The 23,727-nt window shown below is 44.7% G+C and overlaps 1 protein-coding gene across 2 annotated transcripts in view; it reads right to left on the minus strand.

Moving 5' to 3' along the window:
- Window positions 1-23,727, minus strand: part of MRPS5 (mitochondrial ribosomal protein S5) — a 91,692-nt gene that overhangs the window by 31,111 nt on the left and 36,854 nt on the right. For both annotated transcript variants that reach the window (XM_030558267.1, XM_030558268.1), the window contains one exon: window positions 21,189-21,223. In XM_030558267.1, coding sequence (XP_030414127.1) covers window positions 21,189-21,223 — 35 coding nt within the window. The remainder of the gene's footprint in view (window positions 1-21,188; window positions 21,224-23,727) is intronic.

Genomic DNA, 23,727 nt, shown 5'->3' on the forward strand with positions numbered 1-23,727 from the left:
GTAACTCATGCTCTTATTTGGGTCTTGCCTCTAGCTCCATCCACAGAATAAACTTCTGACCCAAGTGTGGTGGTGTTTTCCACTCAGGCTAGTTGGCCTGGCTGGTAATATAGGCTAAAGTCCAAGTGCTGCTTTTGCAGTGAGGATGCAGGCTAAGCTACTCGAATGCTGACAGTCCTCCAATGCCTTCCTACAATTCCCGCTGTGTGCCCAGGACAGACAAATTCTCCCACAATTCACTCGGAAAGAATCAGAGTGTTTCAGCTCACTGCAGCACTAAAAACTATATCATGTGCCCATGTAAGTCCTAGAGAGACATATGAGTAAGTGCAGCACCAGAGTGGACCCACTAACTTGAGTGTGGCTGGCTCACACCTGAGCTGGGATAACCCCAGTGTTGATTATCTGGGTTACCACAGCAATGGAGGCTTAGTCATAGAAGTAATATCAGAAATTGTTTTTATTTTCATAGGAGGGTCTGTAAGCCAGAACCACATTCCAGGCTACCAAACTGTAAATTACTTCATAGCTTAATGTTCCACTCGCAATACATCAAACATCCCAAGCCTATGATTTATAGGCTGGGAGGCTGAATGATGAAGGTAGGAAGATTTGTTTATAAAAATACAAATTGCAATTGGCATCAGAAAAACCCTACTTTACAGACCGACCAAATTCTAACCCCCAAACTATCGGAAAAAGCTTAATTTATAGCTCTGCCCTCTCATTCTCTTACTGGTAACATTCGAGTGCTGTTCTCAAAGGTGGTTTAAAAAAAAACATAGAAAATGCTTTTCACTGTATCTGACGCACATTGTCAACATTATCCAGAGAAAAGACGACTTTTCATTTATTTTGAAGACAATGCCAAAGCTATGATATTTGAAAAGCACGTTTGAGCCAACATCTCATTTAAAGTGAATTATTACTCAAGAAATTTCATGTGTACCTTATAATTTTTCAGTCAAAAATGTCAAACATTGCAGACACAGCAATTTCATGCCACATTTCACTTTTTCAATATTTTTCTCTCATTGTGCCATTTTTAAAAGCATTGTCTAGAAAACCTTAACATTCAGTGACTTGCAAAGAAGTTCAAATCTGTGATTCTATGCATTAATAGTTAATAAGAAGTTTCATTTTTGTCAGAAAAAAATCCTGTTGTGGGAGGAGCAGAAATAAAATTGATTAAAAACCCCACCTAGTCTACCAGAGAGATTAAAATGCACGTTTTCAGTTTTTAAATAAACAAATGCTAATTATTGCTAGGTGGCTCAAGGTTAATTGAAACAATGACCTTTAAACACGAACTTACATCACAGTAACAATCTTTTATAACGTAGAGAAAATGTATTTCTAATTAGAAGATGCAGACATGAATGATTAGAACAATGCAGGATGCAGGTTTTATTAGCAATATTATGCAAATTAGAGCAGTATTTCTCAATGAGCAGTCTGTGGACCAGTGCTGGTCCCAGAGGTCTCCCTGACACAGTTTAGGAAGGTAGCAAGCCAGTCCCTAGTACAGCTGTCCCCAACGTGGTGCCTGCGGGTGCCATGGCGCCCGCAGGGACATCTTAATGCACCCGCGTCCTGGCCCCTGGGAGAGCACCCATCGAAACGCCGCCGAATTTCAGCGGCATTTCAGCGGGGACGCCTCTTGATGACGACGCTTGTCACCAACAAGTGAAGTCATCGAGATGAGCCGCCCCCGAATTTCAGCGGGGATGCCTCTTGATGATGCCGCTTGCCATCGACAAGTGACGTCATAGAGAGGCGTTGCTCCCAAATTTAGGCGGGGACGCCTCTCGATGACGTCGTTTGTCAACGGCGAGCGGCATCATTGAGAGGTGTCGCTGCCGAAATGATGCCGAATTTCGGCGGCATTTCAGTGGCTGCTTCACTGCCGTAGTGGACCTTTGTCTGGCACTTGCCAGACGAAAAGGTTGGGGACCACTGCCCTAGTATCAAAAAGGTTGAGAAATCATGGATTAAAGCATGCTGACATTGATTGTATTTTCATGTTGCAGCCACAGACTGTCATAAACAGATAGCTAAGGGTTAACGTCTCTTTCACCTGGAAAGAAGTATCTGAAACACCTGACCAGAGGACCAATCAGGAAACCGGATTTTTTCAGCTCTGGGTGGAGGGAAGTTTGTGTGGGAGTCCTTTGTTCTTGGTTTTCTGCGTGTATGCTCTCTCAGCTATGAGAAGAATTTTTTTATTTCCTGCTTTCTAATCTTCTGTTTCCAAGTTGTGAGTACAAAGTTGGTTTGTTGTTTTGTATTTACATGTCTATAGTTGCTGGAGTGCTTTGAATTGTATTCTTTTTGAATAAGGCTGTTTATTCATATTTCTTTTAAGCAATTGACCCTGTATTTGTCACCTTAATACAGAGAGACCATTTTTATGTATTTTTCTTCCTTTTTCTATAAAGCTTTCTTTTAAGACCTGTTGGAGTTTTTCTTTAGTGGGGAACTCCAGGGAATTGAGTCTGCAGCTCACCAGGGAATTGGTGGGAGGAAGAAGTCAGGGGGAAATCTGTGTGTGTTAGATTTACTAGCCTGACTTTGAATTCCCTCTGGGTGAAGAGGGAAGTGCTTGTGTTTCCAGGACTGGAAATAAAGAGGGTGAAATCCCTCTGTTTAGATTCACGGAGTTTGCTTCTGTGTATCTCTCCAGGAACACCTGGAGAGGGGAAGGGAAAAGGTTTATTTCCCTTTGTTGTGAGACTCAAGGGATTTGGGTCTTGGGGTCCCCAGGGAAGGTTTTTGGGGGACCAGAGTGCCCCAAAACACTCTAATTTTTTGGGTGGTGGTAGCTTTACCAGGACCAAGCTGGTAACTAAGCTTGGAGGTTTTCATGCTAACCCCCATATTTTGGACGCTAAGGTCCAAATCTGGGACTAGGTTTATGACACAGACTACTCAGCTTTGTGTTTCAAGCTAGTCCAAAAAACTACAAGAATTATGCATAAGGGTCTCTTGTAGCAGTTTTCTTCAAATTCCAGCTGCTGTACTATCACCAGTGCAGCTCCACGGGTGTTGACATGCTTCCAGTGTCTGCTGAGCAGGGGACATGCTGGTTAAAATACTGGTGTTTGGCCACTGTTGCTTCCATCAGTGGAACTGAACCGTTGATAGTGAAATTGTGGGAAATTGGGAACTTTTAGTGCGTGCCAACAGGTTCCACACTGGCCAGTTCGTGTGCAACATGCTAGCATGCACTAGAATTTACACCCTTTCTAGTGCAAACTAATATAGACAAGCCCTAACTTATGTCACACCAAACTCCATATACAGACCGTAATATTTGCATGTTCGCTTTCTACCATATACAGGGCTGGCTTCTTGCTTTGAGTGTGTTATTGTTAATATTCTTGTGTTGCTTCCTGTGTACCTTATTTTCCTGTATAATATTAGGTATATTCTGTGTACCAAACCGCTTATTCAAACACATACCTTTCTGTAACTAACCCTCTGAAACATACGTCACTGGTTAGAAAAGAAACATCACTGTGCTTTGCTGAAACCTTCAGATTTGTATCTCACTGAAAAGGACATTACATGTGTAGAAAGAATCCAACATTTCGGAGGGTTACATTATTGATCTAGGACCCAGCCAAAAGGTGGCCAGACCTATACAAAATTCCTCAACTGAACTGACAATGATCGAAGAGATGCAACGAAAACAAGAGTAAATGACCAGAAGGCAGACAGTTTCTACAATGGCAGAGGCAGCTTCAGTGTCAAGCAAAACAACTGGTCTGCCCTCGATAAAGGGGATTTATTACTACTCTCTGGTTCCTCCTAAAGCTTCCCTTTGCCTGTGTGCAAGAGTCAACAGAACTGACTTCACCTTACAAGCTTTGATGCCACCCTGATTTATTTTATGCATACTAGGTCTTGTTTTCTAATTCTGACCGTGATAAACTGCAAGGCACTGCAGTACTGCAGAACACTCTTACGCATTCCATTTACCAAGGGGCCACATGGTTCACTGAAAGCCCCATGTTATGAGGAAAGAAAATGAATTAATTTTATACAGGTGACAAAAGAAAAGAGCTCTTGCATGTAAAGGTGTAAAAACAGCACATGTGATCTCTGTCAAACATAACTGTAGCTATTGATCCTCAATAGCTCAAAACTTAAGTAATAAGCACCATTGTCACTTTTGGCTTTTTTTGAACCTTCCAGTCTGGGATCTCAAAGCATTCAGCAAACAACGAAGTGAGTGTGACAATATCTCCGTGAAACTAGAAGTATTAGTGGCAGATGGAGAAAGTGAGGTACAGGGAGGGAGTTTAAGTCACTAGCTCAAAATTACACAGGAGGGCCAGGACTAGAAATCACATCTTGCGACACCACCCAGTCCTACCCTTTAATACTCGGAATAGGCCAGTATTTCTTTGTGACGATCTCTGAGCCGGCTCACTGAAAACCTCAGCACGTTTGTATCTTAATTCACATTTAGGGAAAAGTTAAGCCAGCTTTTTCTTTTGCTAAATGGCACTACCTCCAAATATTGCTACTCTCCTTTGTAGCTACACACAGCCAGGGTTCACAGTAGGGTAACATTTTATTGTTGTTGTTGTTCACAAAATATTGGTAAGGCTGCATCTTTGTTCATAAATAGGTTCTCGCAAAGCAATATATTTAACTTCCAGAGAACTGCTGACAAAAGCATGGCAAATGCAGGATAAAATTGAACAGTCTTGTGGGTTAGCTTTCACCCTGACAGCAGCAGCACAGGGTAATACTGAATGATAAAAACAGAAAATGCATACAAATGAAGCACTAGCTATGCCATCCATTTAAAGTATGAATACTAACAAGACTTGTTTATTTAAAAACCCAGGCTCCTTACCATATAAATGATGGGACTCAATTATCTACTTCAGTTTATAGCTGGCTTTGGATACCAACAGTCTTTGCTGCTGATGACAGATCTCTTAAACGACCCACCATTCTTACTGTTACCAGCTCAAATTCATAATACTCTATTAAAACCACACAGCCTCCTGCTGCTCCTAAAAACATTTTTTCCTGTTCAAATGAAGCAGATATAAACAGACTTTAGCTGGTACAGTACTTTATGGTGCAATGGCTAATTTTAGAATTTAATCTAATAGCTATACTGTTAAAAAAAACAAACAAAAAACTCATCTAACATACACGGAAGGCCCCAACATTACCTAAAACCTTCTCTGTAGTATCCAAACTGGCAGTCAACTGGAACATGGAACTGTAAGAGCAAAAGCCACTTGCAACAGTATACCATAAAGCTAAACAAAAGCAAAGAACTCTCGGGTGCTGTAAGAATATTTTAGTTTTAACTACATACTGCAACAGAGGTGTGACTAAATTAAATTTTATTCTGACACACTCGTTAGAAAATAAACTTTGAAATCCACAAACTTCCACCCACAGTTTTAAGAAAAATGTATCTCATGGTTTTTAAGAATTCTGTGCTTTGCCGATCCCCAGGATATTCATGAACTGAAAGCCATATGAGAAGGCCTGGTCTATTTCGTTGCTACAGAGGAGCTCCATCTGGGCGGTGATGGACCAGCAAAGAAAGTGAGATGATGCCTCTCCCCGGCAATGTTGGGAAAAGTGTTCCTGACTTGGTAGCAGGGGCTTCCATTCCATACAGAACTGTGCAGAGAGCACAGAGAAGTCAGTAAAGGGTTCAGCTGTGTGAGCACAAAGGGGAGGATGCTTCCTTGTGCCCTCTTCATTTTGGCTGCTTGGGTAACTGCCCAACTCTGGGGACAGAAAGGACATTTCCTATCAGGTATTGTTTTGGTTTTTTTTAAACTGCAATTCACCCTGTCAGGGTAGCTCCTCTTAGTGGGGTTTCGACCTGTCTAAGGGATCCTGGTTTACCTGAAGTGAAATTAGGGCTCAGCAGAATGAGAATATGTTGTTCACTGTTTCATTACTTTCTGCAAAAGTATAAAAGAGTGGCGCTACGGGAACGCAAAGCTGAGGAGCAAGACAACACGTCATCACCGTGGAGAGCCCTAGTGCCTGAGCTCCTCTTACATAAGGGTTGTGCAATCACACACAGGTGAACAGAGTCACAGAAACTGAGATACTGCTAGCATGGAGATGGATCTTCATTCACTAAGATAAAGCCTTTTAGACCACACATTCGTATTATTTTCTCTCAAAAGCATTAGTGCTCTCGGAGGCAATCCTAATCGACTGCCATGACCAACGTGTCATGTAAATTTATTCTCAGGAACAAAGTCCATTTATTTCAGGCAACCATGTAGGAGCAAGAATTGCCTTCACAAAGGAATAGATGACATGGAAGTGTTAAGTCAAAGAGAACTTCCGCTCATCCCCCTTCCTTTTGGGGAAAACAGATGGAACTTAACTTCTAGCAATTATAACCCAGAAAAACAAGTCTAAAAACTGCACAGAGTGGTGTAAAATATGACTTCACATGCAGAATGACTACATCTGGCATATGATTTATTGATTACACCACACTCTATGATGAATCCTCAGTTAGTTTACTCACAACAGCACAGATGAAATATCTTCAGAAAACTGCAATTCAGCAAAACTTCACAAGGGCTACGTGAATTAAAACTCAGCAAAGCAACACTCTTTAGACACACATCATCTATCTAAACAAAGCAAAAAACTATTTTGCGTAACCCGACAAAACATCACAACACTTTAATCAATCAAGATATTTCATGTAAGTCATATAGGCTATCTGTGCAGCCTAATCATCTGCAAACTTTTATATATACATAAGCTTATTTTTTTCTTAGTGAAGAAAGAGGAATGGAACAATTCTAGTGTTATTTCACCACCCATCAGTAAAGACTTTGTCAACGTGTCCATGATAGAGCTCCCTGTCTAGAGTTGAGAACACAACTACTGAAGCTCATTTCAGGTGCAAATCAATTCTAAAATGTTTCCAACTCTGGAGTTATTGATTTTTAAATTTCCTCCTTTGAAACAGAGAAGAAAGAAGCATGGCCCAGTGGCTTATTATTATAGTGCCTATGAGCCCTGGTTACAGACAAGAACCACATCACGCTAGGTGCTGAACAAACAGAACAAAACGATAGTCCCTGCCCTCAAAGAGCTTACAATCTAACTAGAAGAAAGACAGATGGCCAGAGTGGGGAATACAAGTAAACCAGGATACAATATCAAGTCAGGATTCTTAGGTTCTATTCCCATACTCTGCCACATACTTCCTGTGTGACTACAGAACAGTCACTCACATTTTCAAAAGTGGGCTCTGATTTTGGATGTCCAACTTGAGACAACTTGGGCTGGCTTTTCAGATGTGCAGAACATTTATAATTCCAACTGAAGTCAAAGAGTGCTGTGGATTCTAAGCACGTCTGAAAATGCAGGGCCCAGATCCCCCCAGGAGACCTCACACAAGAACAGACAATCAGTCTAATAGCCAGGGTAGCTGATGGCAATAACACAGATAGCCAATCACTTTCTTATTGGATGATTCTCTCAGCAAGGGCAGGAGGAGGAGATAATTAAGTCCACAAGAGCAGTGACCAATTTATCAGAGGAGGACAGGGACCATTGGATGGCTGCTCAGGAGTACAGCTGTCATAACACTTTCAGTTAACTGCACATTTGGGTGAAGAAGGGGTTGGTGAACCAGTGTGCACAGTCTCGGGAAGTGCTTTTGTCCCTTTCTTTGTAAAGCTAAAGCAGGCTGTAAAGTTGATTGAAATAACATTTTAAATGGGACTGTTATAATTGTATATCATTTTCAGATTAATGAACAGTCTTCTGTCAGTGTGTTAACTCAGATGTAATTTCCAGTGTGCCATCCCGTCCCTCTTTCAATCACACAAGACATTTTTGTTAGTTGTCAAGTTGGTTCTAAAATGCTATTTCAATATTAGCAAAAATATCCCAGTTTCCCCCACTCTGTCCACCCAAGGTATTTCAATGGAGTCAAAAAGAGAGCTTCCTATTTTCACCTCAAATTTTTCTCTCTTTATTTTTCAAATGTTGATGAATATGGGTTCCGAATTCAACATTTCCGTATGGAAAAATATATCACAAGATGTGCCAGTACCATTTCAACCAAGAGGCAATTAGCTATAGATTTAGAAGAGGTGACACAAATGGACAAGACAGGGAAGCAAGAGACAGCTAAAAATAATCAGATAGAAAATTGCCTCTTGCATCCACAGATGGTACAACAACAAGTATTTGAACTTCTTCTTCCAGGATGTTTTTTTAAACCACTAGATAAAATACAAGTAACATTTAGAAGTCTATGTGAAAGTATTGTTGTTAAAAGACATTTTGTATTCCCTATCTCAGTGGTTCTCAACCAGGGGTACGCGTACCCCATGGGATACGCATAGGTCTTCCATGTGGTACATCAACTCATCTAGACATTTGTCTTGTTTTACAACAGGATACATAAGAACAACTAGCAAAGTCAGTACAAACTGAAATTTCACACAAACACTGACTTGTTTATACTGCTCTATATACTGTACACTGAAAGGTAAGTACAATAGTTATATTCCAATTGGTTTATTTTATAACTCTATGGTAAAAATGAGAAAGCAAGCCATTTTTTAGTAACAGTGTGGTGTGACACTTCTGTATTTTTCTGTCTGAATTTGTAAGGAAGTACTTTTTAAAAGAGGTGAAACTTGGGGGTACACAAGACAAATCAGCCTCCTGAAAGGGGTACAGAAGTCTGGAAACACTGAGAGCCACTGACCAATCTTACAGTAGCTATTCCTCATTTAAATGAGATAGTAATGGGGCCATATAATTCATGCATCCTGTCTCTTACCCCTAAACTGTGCAGGAAGCATGAGGATTATTGCAGGGCTGGTGCTGTGTAAGCCCTGAAGAGCTGGCAAAAGGCACAGAGTTAGGAGCAAGTCTCACTTGGGACCTCCACCCAACACACTACGTACCTTTTCAAGGTGTGTCAGGATTGGGGAAGGGTGTCCTCCTTCCCTTCCTAACTGACAGGTGTTTGGTGGCCAATATTTGCCTTCTCTTCCAGCTGACATCTGTAGGTAAATTCCCCTAAGAGCTTTTCCAAAAGATGAACAGTCTGAAGGCAGGGAGACTGCATCATCCAGCATATTGGGTTTCTTTACAAACTCGCTTGTCAGCCTGCTGAAGCTGCTGTTTGTTTTTAGACACTTGCATGAACTAAGGGAGGTGGCCTGAGAATTGGGAAGCGAATATGGCTCCAGGCATAAAGACAGCATGGAAAAGTGCACAGAAGAGACATGAAAGGAAAAGAACAGGACATCGAGAACAGCGTCCTATCTGCCAGTGTATAGCATTTCAGGACATATGGTGGAAGCTCCTAGAGAGAGCATTCTGCACTGAGGTCTACTATCTACATGACTGTGGGGCTGATTTATATGCTTAAACTCCACACTAACCATTTATGCTTCTTTTCTGTGTTACATGGGTTAATGTGTACAGGCCTGCATATTTACTACCCATACAAACTTTTTTCTTGTTAATGGATGTAGCTGAATCAATGTTATCCTAAATAGCTGTATGTTGCAAAATGAATGCACTTCCTAGGAAGTTTAACCTAGCACTGGGTCACCCGCCTTCTTCTTCAAAGACAGTGTTAAGAGAAAAACAAAAAAGGCATTTGTGATGAACTAGGAATGTTCTTAATGTTTTCTCTGAATATTGTGTTGGTGCCTCAGTGTCCCCATAGCAGTTCCAGAGCATCGCCCGGGGACTCCGTGACAGCATTACAGTGGGCAATCAGCTTCTGATACTGCAAAACTGTTTACTGTACTACCATTTTAGGAACAGGTTAGATTATATACTGCCCGAGTGCGGGGGCCTGACTGGACGATGACCTCTCGAGGGTCCTTCTAGCCCTCTGTATCTAGGATTCTATTAAAACAATGGCGCTCATAGGCAATAACTTATGCACCAGTGCAAACACTCATTTGATTTACTGGGGTGGTTCCAGGACAGGTGCAGAGTCTGCTGAATCTCAGCTTTTATTTAAAAAATATTCATAGTGTATCAGTCCTAATGGTTGTGAAGATGACTTCTCAGTGTGAATGGAGTTTACACCAATGGAGTGTTGTCATCAGACTCAGCAAACACCCTGAAGCAACAAACTGTGTGAGGCACTCCCTTACCCTGTTCATCTCCTTGGGATATTAATTGTAAAGCCTACCGTGGATATTTAACTATTTCACTGCTGATTATATTAGCATATAGAATAAGGAAAGAGTGCAGGAGGGTAGCCTATAGGAGGGAAGTGGAAGCTGCTGTTTTGGGGGAAAGTGTTGACAGAAGACGACAGACAGGGAGGAGGAAGGGAAGAGACACAAAGGGCAGAAACACAGTGATGGTCCTAAAAGCAAGCCTTGTTTACCACTGAATGTGACAAGATACTTAAATAAGTAAAAGTTCAGTTACAATATAATCAGAACACTACTACTTCCCAGATCTTATAGATCTCAAAATGCTATACAAAGATGATCAGAATCATTATTGTTTACAGATGGGAAAACTGAGGCACAAAGCAGGTACATGACTTGCTGAAGCAAGCCAGTGGCACAGCCTGGACTAGAACCCAGGTATAAGAACCACGTCACACTTGAGCTCTGTGCAAATCTTCCAAAGTCTTCAGAGAGAATTGCTGTGGATTAAGGGGTGTGTAATGTCCTAAGCTTATTTCCGAGCCCTCAGATCATGATTAGAAATGGAGTTAGAAATCTACTGAATTTAATAATGAAATTGCTGGATACTTATCAAGTGGGAACGTTCTTGTAACAAAAACTACGATAGCTCTGGGAGAGACACAAGCTTTCATTGGGCTTATAGTCTAAGAGGCTGATGCATAACTCTATAGTTAGAAAACATCTCAGCTGCAGAAATTCATATGTAGTTAACTGGCCAGAAGTCACCCCGCCGCAGTGTGTTCAGGCCTATCTCTGGAAGATGCATCAAGAGAACCCTTAGCTGCAGCCTATAGCCGGCTTTCCAGAATGACATGCTATCATAAAATATTAGATACATTCTTGGTACTTCTATTATTATTTATATGCCAAAGCTATGCTAGTCACATTCCGCAGGGCCCATCCAGCGCCAAGAACCTTCCTGGCTGCTAGCTCTGCACAGTGTTCTGCAGCTGCCTGAGGCCACCTGCTTTTTAACAGCAGCATCAGAGACTCTGCTGAGACCCCTTCACCATATACGGAAATCACACTCAGTCCTGGGAATGAGAGTGTCCCTCCAGCCCTGGTCCAAACGGGAAAAAGCTATTCATGCGGGGAAGGAAGCACTCAGTTACAGGAAACCCGTCAGCAGCAGCAGATTACTATTTTATGGAGAAGAGATGATACCAAAGACTCTGCTCTTCCTTCCCAGGTAAATTTGTCAATTACATTGATCTGATCTGTCTTTCCATTGGAGTCCACATTGGAGATCTGCACTATACCTACTGCAGGTGCTCCAGGAGCTGGGTGCATTGGGGAACTGGAGTACAAGCCTTCTGGCAGGCAAGGAATTTGTTCTATGGATTCGTTTTCCTCTAAATGTGTGCGCCAGTACCAACTGCAGGACAGAAACAAGGCTCTCTATAGGGCATTCCACAGTGCCAGAGTTTGCAGATGTCCAATGGTGATGCGTCTTAAAAAGTTGCATGTTATATTTATATTTTGGATCAGGTCATTAGATTAAATTCTTCTGAAAAAACACAGAGTGTGAAATTTACAATCACATATAGAATTCCAATGGAGGTGAAGAGAACTTATTTGCAATTAAAAATCAAAGATTTATGCATGAGCACAAATCCTGTTACAGGCCAGTCAGCTCCATTGTACTTCAGAGTCTGTCAATTTTAATTATTCAACTGTGTTCTGAGTTGTTTATAATTGATGTGTAAACATCAGTTAGCTTGGAATTGAAGCAACTTGGTTAATAAGCACTTTTACCTGTTTTTAAAATAACATATGAAAGTTTGTTTTACAGTGTCAGTACAAAGATTATGCTCTTGAAATTATGCAGCATTTTAAAATATAAGATTTCAGAGACCATTGTGATGGTTTATGCTAGGGGTTGGCAACCTTTCAGAAGTAGTGTGCTGAGTCTTCATTTAGTCATTCTAATTTAAGGTTTTGTGTGCCAGTAATACATGTTAATGTTTTTAGAAGGTCTCTTTCTATAAGTCTATAATATATAAAAGATGGTTACTCACCTTTGTAACTGTTGTTCTTCGAGATGTGTTGCTCATATCCATTCCAGTTAGGTATGCGCGCGCCGCGTGCATGTTCGTTGGAAGACTTTTTTACCCTAGCAACACTCGGCGGGTTGGTTGGGTGCCCCCTGGAGTGGCACCGCCATGGCGCCGGATATATACCCCTGCCGACCCGGCCACCCTTCAGTTCCTTCTTGCCGGCTACTCCGACAGTGGGGAAGGAGGGTGGGTTTGGAATGGATATGAGCAACACATCTCGAAGAACAACAGTTACAAAGGTGAGTAACCGTCTTTTCTTCTTCGAGTGATTGCTCATATGCATTCCAGTTAGGTGATTCCCAAGCCTTACCTAGGCGGAGGGGTTGGAGTGAGACGTGGCAGCATGCAGAACTGCTGAGCCAAAGGCTGCATCATCTCTAGATTGTTGGACCAGAGCATAGTGCGAAGCAAAGGTGTGGACCGATGACCAGGTCGCTGTGTGACATATCTCCTGGATAGGCACGTGGGCCAGGAAGGCAGCTGACGAAGCCTGAGCTCTGATAGAATGCGCTGTGAGATGGCCCGAGGGGACATGAGCCAGGTCATAGCATGTGCGTATGCACGCTGTTACCCAGGAGGAGATCCCCTGGGAGGAGATGGGTAGACCTTTCATCCGTTCAGCTACTGCCACGAACAGCTGGGGAGATTTCCGGAAGGGCTTTGTCCGCTCGATATAAAAAGTGAGCGCCCTACGGACATTTAAGGAGTGTAACTGTTGCTCCCATCAAGAAGAGTGGGGCTTCGGAAAGAAGACCGGGAGGAAGATGTCCTGGTTGGTATGGAAAGCCAACACTACCTTAGGGAGGAACGCCGGATAAGGTCGCATCTGTACCTTGTCCTTGTGGAAGACAGTATACAGTGGGTCCACCGTAAGCACCTGGAGTTCGGAGACTCTTCTGGCCGATGTAATGGCCACCAGGAAGACTGTCTTCCACGACAGGTATAGGAGCGAGCAAGTCGCCAATGGCTCAAAGGGCGGATGCATAAGTCTGTTTAGGACTAAGTTGAGGTCCCAGGTGGGGGTAGAGTAGTCTAAAACAGCGGGGATCGAGACCTCAGAAGGAGTAGCATTCTGTGTTGCACACCAGCAGGAGAAACGTTTCCACTTGGCCAGGTACGTAGACCGAGTGGAAGGCTTTCTGATGCTTAGGAGAACATGCTGTACCAAAGCGGAACAGCGTAACTCCGATCTGTTTAGCCATGCAGGAGCCATGCCGTGAGGTGAAGGGCCTGCAGGTCCAGGTGGCGAAGACTGCCGTGGCCCTGCGTTATGAGGTCTGGAAGGAGGTAGGGTAATCGGGCTGTCCAGGGACAGGTTGAGCAGTGTGGTGTACCAGTGTTGTCTGGGTCACGCTGGCGTGATCAGGATCAGATGCGCCCTGTCCCTGCGGAGTTTTATTAGGACCATGTGAACCAGAGGGAATGGTGGAAAGGCATAGAGAAGACGGTGCTCCCATGGCAGAGGGAATGCGTCCATGATCGATCCCAGCGAAAGACCCTGGAAAGAGCAGAACGCTTGGCATTTCCTGTTCGTGCGAGAGGCGAACAGGTCTATGAGGGGAAAGCCCCACCTCTGGAAGACCGAATGAATAACATCCGGTCTTATCGACCATTCGTGACAGAGGAAGGATCTGCTCAGCTGATCCGCTGGAGTGTTCCGAACCCCTGGGAGAAAGGATGCTACCAGGTCTATCGAATGGGCTATACAGATGTCCCAGAGTCGAATAGCCTCTTGACACAGGGGAGAAGAGCGAGTCCCTCCCCGTTTGTTGATATAATACCTGGCCGTTGTGTTGTCCGTAAACAGCGAGACACAATGGCCATGAAGGCGTTGCTGAAACGTCTGGCATGCGAGGCGGATTGCTCTCAGCTCCCGGACGTTTATGTGGAGCGACAGCTCCTGTGACGTCCAAAGACCCTGGGTGCGAAGGTGACCGACTTGAGCCCCCCAACCGAGAGATGACGCATCTGTCGTTAGGGACAGCGAGGGCTGTGGTGGATGAAACAATAACTCTGCACACACCAGGGAGGGAGTCAGCCACCAGTCGAGGGAGCGTAAGGTGCTCGGAGGGACGGTCAGAGTGCCTATTGGGTCGCTGCCCGGACGGTAGACCGAGTTGAGCCGCGTTTGAAGGGGCCGGAGGCGGAGCCTGGCATATTTGGTCACATAAGTGCAGGTGGCCATGTGGCCTAGTAGGCCAAGGCACGTGCGAGCCGAGGTGACCGGGGAGTTCTGCAGACCTCGAATGATTGCCATCAGTGTCTGGAAGCATGGCTGAGGTAGGTAGGCTCTGGCTCGAGTGGAGTCCAGGGTTGCCCCTATGAAGTCCAGCCTCTGTGTGGGAACCAGTGTGGACTTTTCGGCATTGAGGAGCAGCCCCAACCAAGAGAATAGGTCCGTGATTAAGTTCACGTGCCGACTGACCTGAGTCTGGGAGGTTCCCTTGATGAGCCAGTCGTCCAGATATGGGAATACATGGATTTGCAGCCGGCAGAGGTGGGCGGCGACGACAGCCATGCACTTCATAAACACCCTCAGGGCCATAGAGAGGCCAAAGGGGAGGACTGTGAATTGGAAGTGCCGGTGACTGGCTATAAAGCGAAGATACCTCCTGTGTGGAGGGAAGATGGCTATATGGAAGTACGTGTCCTTCATATCAAGGGTAGCATACCAGTCTCCAGGATCCAAGGACGGGATAATAGTCCCCAGGGAGACCATGCTGAACTTCAACTTGACTATAAACTTGTTGAGGCCTCGCAGGTCTAGGATGGGCCTGAGGCCCCCCTTGGACTTGGGGACCAGAAAGTAGCGGGAGTAAAACCCTTTTCCCCTCTCGTCTGGTGGTACCTCCTCTATTGCTCCTGCGGCGAGGAGAGACTGCACCTCTTGTAAGAGGACTTGCTTGTGAGAGGGGTCCCTGAAGAGGGACGGGTTCAGGGGTGGGAAGGCGGGGATGAAACAAATTGGAGGCGGTATCCTTGTTTCACCGTCCGTAGGACCCAGATGTCTGAGGTCAATTGAGACCACGCCGGGAGGAAGTAGGAGAGGCGGTTTGAGAAGGGAGGAAAAAGATCCTGTCCTGAAACTGGTACTCCGTCCTTGTGCGTACCTTCAAAAGGTAGACTTAGGTCCCAGAGATGCTTTTGTGGGGGCGTTGTTCTGACCTCTTTGGGGTCTGGACTGGCGCCTATGGCCACCTCTCCCGCGCCTTCTGCTGAAGTCTTGTCTGTGCCAGGGCACAGAGTAAGGCTGGTGAGGTTGGGGCCGGAAGGGTCTGCGCTGGGTCACAGGTGTATGCATGCCCAATGAGCGCATGATGACCCTGTTGTCCTTTAAACTCTGGGGTCAGTCTTTTCAGAGAACAGACCAAAGGGATCAAAGGGTAAGTCCTGGATGGTGTATTGGAGCTCGGGTGGCAGGTTGGAGACCTGTAGCCATGAGATATGCCTCATGGTGATACCTGAGGCCAGAGTTCTGGCTGCCGAGTCGGCCGCATTGAGAGAAGCCTGGAGGGAGGTTCTAGCTACCCTCTTCCCTTCTTCAAGGAATGCAGCAAATTCCTGGCGAGAGTCCAGTGGTAGAAGATCTGTGAATCTACCCACCTCTGCCCAGGTGTTGTAGCTGTAACGGCTCAGGAGGGCCTGCTGGTTGGCTACCCTGAGCTGCAGGGCACCTGCCAAATACACCTTGCAGCCCAGTAGGTCCATCCGCCTAGCCTCCTTTGATTTGGGGGCTGGCACCTGTTGGCCATGGCGTTCCCTCTCGTTGACCGATTGGACAACTAACGAGGAGGGAGGAGGGTGAACATATAGATACTCGTACCCCCTAGAGGGCACCACGTATTTTCTCTCAACTCCCTTTGCCGTAGGGGGAATGGAGGCTGGGGACTGCCATAAGGTGTCAGGAGTGGCCTGGATGGTTTTGATGAAAGGCAAAGCCACCCTAGTGGGGGTATCTGCTGACAGGATGCGGACAACTGGGTCCTCGACCTCCGGGACTTCCTCTACGGGAAGACTGATGTTGAGCACCACTCTCCTAAGTAGGTCCTGATGGGCTCTGAGATCTATCAGCGGGGGCCCTGATGACGAGGTCCCTGGAAGAGGACGATAGACTGGGAATGAGGGGGTCCTGGATGGCCTCCTGCTCCTGGGTCGGTTCCTGATCCAGTGGTACCGGGGAACCTGGTGGATGGGATATCAGCTCCTCCATCCCAGCTCCTCCGTCCCAGCTAATGATGGCCTCTGGGACTCGATGCTCTGAGGAAGCGGAGCGGGTCTGGAGCAATGGGGCACCCTGGGCCTGATGGTACGCCCAGGGTGTCCAAAAGGACCACTGGTGAGGTCCCGGGTCCTGAGACTGGACCTCCTGGAAGACCCCGGTAGGCACCTCCATATCTCATTCCAGGCCGTAGAAACTGTCTGCGTGGGAGGACACAGATGACTGCCTGGACGGCCATGGAGGAGCAGAGAAACCTTGGGCTGACCTCGCTCCCTTCTTTAACGGGGACCGGTGCCGGTATGCTTAGCGGCACTGGGATCGAGATCGGGACCTGCGACCAGACCGGTGCGGGAGGTCGACCGAGATCTCGAGTCTCTGCGGTGTGAACGGCTCCGAGAGGTACGGTGTCTGCATCGACACTGAGAGCTGGAGCGGTGGCGCGAATAGTGAGGCGGAGAGCAGGAGTCCGACCGGTGCCGTGTAGGGGAACAGTGCCGGGACTGCGAGCGGCATCGAGAGCGGGAGCGTCTACAGGACCGCGATCTTGAGCGGTGCCAGTCTGCTGAGCCGATGGACAGAGGTCTGGGCAGGGTCGGCTTGCCCTGAGATTGGATTACCCGCACCGGCGGTGCCGGGGGTAGAGGCAGTGTCGAGTCCGTCAAGGCGATTAAGTCTCTTGCTGCCTAATACGCCTCAGGCGTGGATGGCATAGCGAGCTCTACCACGGCATGCGCCGGGGAGCTATGAGGCGCCGGACTTGACAACCCTTGCGGGACTGGAATCAACGGTGCCGATTTAATTGGTGCCGAGGCGGGTATCGGCGCCGGGTGGTCCGCACTGGGCGTGCTCTCTGGCTGCGGCATAGTTGGTGCCAAGGCAGCAGGAGTCTTGGCCTTCTTCGACCTCGCCAATGTCAGTCGGTGCCGAGAGTCCTTAGGCGTACCAGTGTGATCCGGTGCCGTAGTGGTGCCTCTGTTCACCGACTGACCGGCGCTCGGTGCCGAAGGTGGCGGTGTCAAGGCCGCCTCCATGAGGAGCTGTTTTAGTCTGATGTCCTGCTCCTTTTTAGTGCGCAGCTTGAAAGCTTTGCAAATAGGGCACTTAGCTGTTAAGTGCGATTCCCCGAGGCACTTTAAACAGGAGTCGTGTGGGTCTCCTGTTGGCATCGGCCTGTGACAGGCCGAGCCCAGTTTGAAACCCGGGGAGCCAGGCATGAGCTCCGGCGCCGGGTGTGGGGAAGGGGCTACTCCCCTAACCCCACTAAGTAATACTAAACTGTACTATTAAAGTAAGAACTTATAACTGAGTTTATCTATATATATACACATAAGAACAATAACTATGTACATGATAACGAGAACTACGAGTAGCTAGGGAAGGTGGAGGTCAGCTAACCCGCACTCCACTGTTCCAATGACCGACACGGGTGGTAAGAAGGAACTGAAGGGTGGCTGGGTCGGCTGGGGTATATATACGGTGCCATAGCGGTGCCACTCCAGGGGGCGCCCAGCCGACCCGCCAAGGGTTGCAAGGGTAAAAAAGTCTTCCAACGTGCACGCGGCGCGCGCACACCTAACTGGAATGCATATGAGCAATCATTTGAAGAAGAACTAAACTATTGCTGTATGTAAAGTAAATAAGGTTTTTAAAATATTTAAGAAGCTTAATTTAAAATTAAATTAAAATGCAGAGCCCCTCGGACCTGTGGCCAGGATCTGGGCAGTGTGAGTGCCCCTGAAAATCAGCTCATGTGCCGCCTTCAGCACACGTGCCATAGGTTTCCCACCCCTGGTTTATGCCTTGGAGTACATTTTCCTCTCCCAATTTCCTGCTGGAAACTCCCTCTGAAGAATTCTCTTCAGAGCTGTCTGGTCCCACTGTGCAGCCCTACAAAAGGGTCACTGGCATGGTGTACTGCTTTGAAAAGCTGCTAGAACCTGCCATTTCATGTGGCCCCAATGGCTGGTTCACTGGCTTATGGTAAGCTGCCACAATCAGCACATAATTGACCCTCCCTCCTTACTTACCCATGAAGGAGAAGCAGGACTATTTTTAAAGGAATAAAAATGGACTGTGATTTTCAAAAGCAACTAGTGATTTTGTGAGCCGAGTTTTTGGGTGCCCAACTTGAGACACCTTAAAGAGGACCAATGTCAGAGGCAGGTGGCTCAGGCCCTCTCAAGAGGTCTGAGACACTAAGGGCATAGATGTCCAAGAACTACTGAGCTCTGATGGAGATCCAAGTGGCGAGGCTGCTGCCGCAGCTCCAGCCTCAGCCTCACCGCAGTCAGAGGAGAAAGGAGGAACATGCTAACAGAAGGCAAAACATTTTTGGCATTCAGACAGTTGCTATCCATTCTGAATGACACAATACGTGCATGTGAACTGGTGGCAAATGAATCACAAACATCGACTTTGTTTTGTATCTAAGGATATCACTAAATACTGCCTATGCAATGTCATTGTTTCCGTAACAACTAAAGCATTTCAAACGGAACAGAGAGAGACTAAAATAAGACAAATGGGGGGCATAAACATAAACATAGTATGTGACAGCATGGTGTTGTGTGGTGTTAACGTCCACTATTTTTGGATGAATTACATAATTCATCAGTAACTTCACCATTGATAAACAATGAGGTCATTCCAGACCTGTGCAATAAAAACTTTATACCTCCCCACCACAAAGTCTCCATTTTTGTAATATTTTGTTTTCAAATTGAAATTAAGTTTTAAATCTTTTAAAATCATTTTCTCCTACCAGTTCCCTAAAACCATGGCTGGTGAGGAACTTGGATGGATAATCCTTAGCCTAAAGTTTTGCCATCCGTTAGAGAATATTTCAATAGCAATATGGGTTTAGTAACTAATACCACTTCTCACTACCTCCTCATTTTGCACACAAGGATTACAAAGAATTTTGCAAATGTTAATTAAGCCTTACAACAACCAACGATATTTTCCATAGAAATACACACACACAAAAAATGCACAAAAACAATCTAACAAATGTACACATTTCATGCAACTTATTTTTGAGAACCGTATTGAAAATAGCTTTTAAGGCTCTTCAAGTTGAATTCTTGGATATAGGTCATAATGGCAGATAGCACACGTAATTTTCCTCATCTATAACATTCTCCAATCACACACAAAATTTCAGATGCGAGAATCTTTGGTCTACAGAATATGATGTAGTGCAGAAGGCTCAATAAGTGTTTTACACTTTCTGTAGTTCCCTGATCCCCAACATTAGACTGTATTACTGTTTTTGTTTCTATCTTCCTCGCCAGTGTTAAAATGCTGCGGCATGAAGTCAATAAGGATTATACATGAGTTTTTGCTCACACATGCTTTTGGATCAAGTAACCTGAACTCAGCTGCCACGCTAACATTCACCGTTATCAAAAACTGCCAAGGCAACCGGGGAAATGTTTCTAACATTTGCTAAGGTGGTTCATTGACTTCATAAAGTACTTATGATATACAGGATGCATTTTAATGTAAATACTCTTAAAAAAAGTCCAAAGATGTAGAAAAAAGCAACCAATCATGAAACTGAAGAAGATTCAGAATAATTCCAAAATATTTCACCATGATCAAAGACTGAGAGGTAGGTCTGAGGGAATCTACGGTGTCAGGACTGAACTAGATAGTGGGAACTACAGCCAGTGTTGTAGCTTACTTATCAAGAGGACATAAAAAGACCAGTGGAAGTAAATATAGTTAAGTGTTAACATCTTTTCCTCAACAATTTAAAAGGTACTAAAATCTTATCCAATTAGAGAATATATGCTGACAGAAGAACATCTCTATTATTAAGGTTGAAGGCTAACCTTCCATTATCAGCTTTAGGATTGTGGTTACCAACACCACCTTAAATCAACCTGAAATTTTCGCATGCTTGGGTTTATTCCAGGTTAGAGTTTTCCCTAGAAGGTCTGAGGTACATCAGGTAAGGCATCTGGGAAATTAAAAAACAACAACAAAACTTCATGGGCTTTTCTGGTTTTAAAAAGAGGGAGGGGACCAACCATGCACACCTCTTATAATTGACTTGTCTGTTTTGCTTCTGCTTCTTCACAAATGGAGCTATAGTATTTGTCAGCAGTTCTCAAACTTCACTGCATCAGAACTCACTTCTGATGACAAAGTTACTACATGGCCTGGGAGGGTGAGGGAAGAGGGAGGGAGTCCGAGCCCTGACACCCGAGGTGGGGGTGGAGATCGGGCTTCAGCTTCAGCCCAGGGTCCCAGTAAGTCTAATGCAGGCCCTGGTGACCCCATTAAAATACTCTGGGGTCCTGAGCCACAATTTGAAAACCGCTGGTATTTGCTATATGGAGCTTTGTTTTGTAGTAGGAGATAATAGGGGACATAAGGAAGTACTCTCTTCAACCAACTTGTATTGGCTTAAGGAAGAACTATGCACAAGCCTTATCTTCAAACATTTGTCTTTTCAATGTCATACAAAGCTACCGCTGAATTAGATACTATCTGTATAGTACAGAAGATCAAACATCAGTTAAAAGAATGGCAGATTTTATTGTGTATCTGAAATAGAACATTGTTTTATATTTCCCTCAGTCAGTCTACCTTCCATCACAATAAAGCTGATTTATCAGACGCCAATAATTAAAGTGTAGGATTTAAACATCATTATTTTATATTTAAAAATAAGTCCTTGAAGATTTTTGCAACACTTACCTCAATTATCCTGGAGTCAAAGTCTTCATAAGTTTCTGTTGGGAGAAAAGAAACAAATATGTACTTCATTTATTTGCTACTAACTATCAATACAGCACTAGGGTGACCTGTGATGACATGTGATATAACATTACAAAGGGACAAAGCTTCTTATACAAATCTAATTTATAATCCCTGCAGCATGTAGACTCTGTGAGCATGGCTTGCAATTTATATACACTAAACTCTAAAGTCCATTGCTTGTTTTCTTTACAGTGATCTGCAAAGATATTTTTAAATTATCAAATTCATTTAGAAATGTATGCCCCCTAAATTCACAATAAGACAGGCATTCAGCACATTTATAGAGTAATAACAGCGAGAAGTCCTTGTGGCACCTTAGAGACTAACAAATTTATTTGGGCATAAGCTTTCATGAGCTAAGACCCACTTTATCAGATGCACCTTTAGTTTTCCATTTCAGGGTACACAAAGCTCAGGTTTGCTGTGGATTATTGTCCTCTGCCCTTTGGAAAGCCCCAGCATGCATCATGCTGATGACACATTTGCCATGCCTATCAAGAGAAGATCAATCCTGGGAGGTTGTGCTGTTTGCTTGCAATACAGCATAATTCTGTAAGTTTCTTAATATTCTTATTTTATATCCCATTGGGTAGGATAAAATATCAAGTTTTGGACCAAGCACTATTGTTAAAAACAACATGGAACTTGCCTTGTCAGCAATGTTCTGTAGTGTGATGTATCAAAGGGGTAGCCCAGTTAGTCTGGATCTGTAAAAGCAGCAAAGAATCCTGTGGCACCTTACAGACTAACAGATGTTTTGGAGCATGAGCTTTCGTGGGTGAATACCCACTTCGTCAGATGCATGTGACGAAGTGGGTATTCACCCACGAAAGCTCATGCTCCAAAACGTCTGTTAGTCTATAAGGTGCCACAGGATTCTTTGCTGCTTCTGTAGTGTGATGTCAGAAGCAAAGCACATACTGGGGTATCTTACGAGCCGAATAGGGGGATGCATAGTGAGTCTAGACTTCATGGAGTTACAGTATAAATGGAACAGAGGTGTTATAAACGTACTAACAACTTATCTCATTCCAATTATTTGGGGCACTCAGCACATATTTCTACACTGAGGAGAGCAGCTTCCTCCTGCAGAGCATGGAAGCTCTACAGGTGCACAAGACATCAGTACGGAATTAGTTTTGCACTGGACTCGGTGGTGCATTGGAACTATGGTGATAACTAACTACAGTACTGCGATGTACTTCAACTTCAAATATCAGCATTACATGTTTTTGTAAAACATGGAAAGTTCTAGTCCTAAATTATCTTGAAAATTTAAAATTAGAGAGTTGTGAAAGTAAAAAGAAAAAAAGAAAAAAGTGACATTTACTTAAATGGAACAAACATTTTCCACACCCCACCATACTTGTAACAATTCAAGAGTTAAACAGATCTGGTTCAAACTTCTTACCTTTTCCTTCACCCCTTCCCCAGAAACATCTGGGCTGAGACTAAGCTTGGAAAATGCCAGATCAAATGGCAAATGTGTAAGTTATTGTAACTTTAACTTCTATAATTAACAACAGATCTCTCTCCAAAACAATTATTTGTTTTACACTAATGCCGTGAGGCTCCAACCAAAGCCAGGATCCATTGTGTAACTAAGAGATGGCCCCTGCCACAAAGATCTTATAAATCAAAATAACCAAGACAGAGTGGAAGAAGGAAGTAGAATTATCTCCATTGTAGAGATGGGGAAAAGTGGCTATCTACCTTCCCATAACTGTTGTTCTTCAAGATGTGCTGGATATATGTCCATTCCACTATAGGCGTGCGTGCACCCTATACATGGGTGTTGGGCCAGTGGATGCTGCTTGTTAAAATCTCTGGATTTGGGTGCAAGCGTATCCCACATGTGGTATTCACTTGAAGAATTTTATTTTCTTCAGGAATTTGTTCAGATCTCAGATCTAAACTAGGCCTGAGACCCCCTTTTGCTTTGGTGACCAGGAAGTAGTAGGAACAGAAGCCTTTTCCCCGGGAGAAAATGGAACTTCCTCTATGGTCCCTGCCTAAAGAAGAGAGTGGACCCCTGCTGAACAGCAATCTCGTGACAGTGGTCCCTGAAGAAGGATGGGGAAAAGGGGAGGGATAGAAATGAAGTGGATGGCAGGCCCCCATTCCACCATGTTTGAGACCTGCCAATCTGACGTCATGTGGCCCCATCACTTAGGAAATGAGATAAGCGATTGGTAAATAAAAGATGGGGAACAGATGGAACAGGTGGCTGTTGACTCAAGGTATACTGTCCTTGAGTCAAAACGCCTGCTTGGAAGGGGGTGGGCGGATGGTATGAGCCCACTGATGCTGAAGAGGGCCATGGGGGGCACCTCCTATAATCCCTTTCCATTTTTCTTGGTAGATTTTGGGATCAGAGAGCAAAACTCTGGTGTCTGAATGGCTGCTGTGGAAGAAATTGCTTCCTCCTCCATCACTGGAGTATAAATTACAAGGGATTTGAGTGTTGGTCGTCCTG

This window comes from Gopherus evgoodei, chromosome 3 (assembly GCF_007399415.2).
Source record: "Gopherus evgoodei ecotype Sinaloan lineage chromosome 3, rGopEvg1_v1.p, whole genome shotgun sequence".
Taxonomy (NCBI): domain Eukaryota; kingdom Metazoa; phylum Chordata; order Testudines; family Testudinidae; genus Gopherus; species Gopherus evgoodei.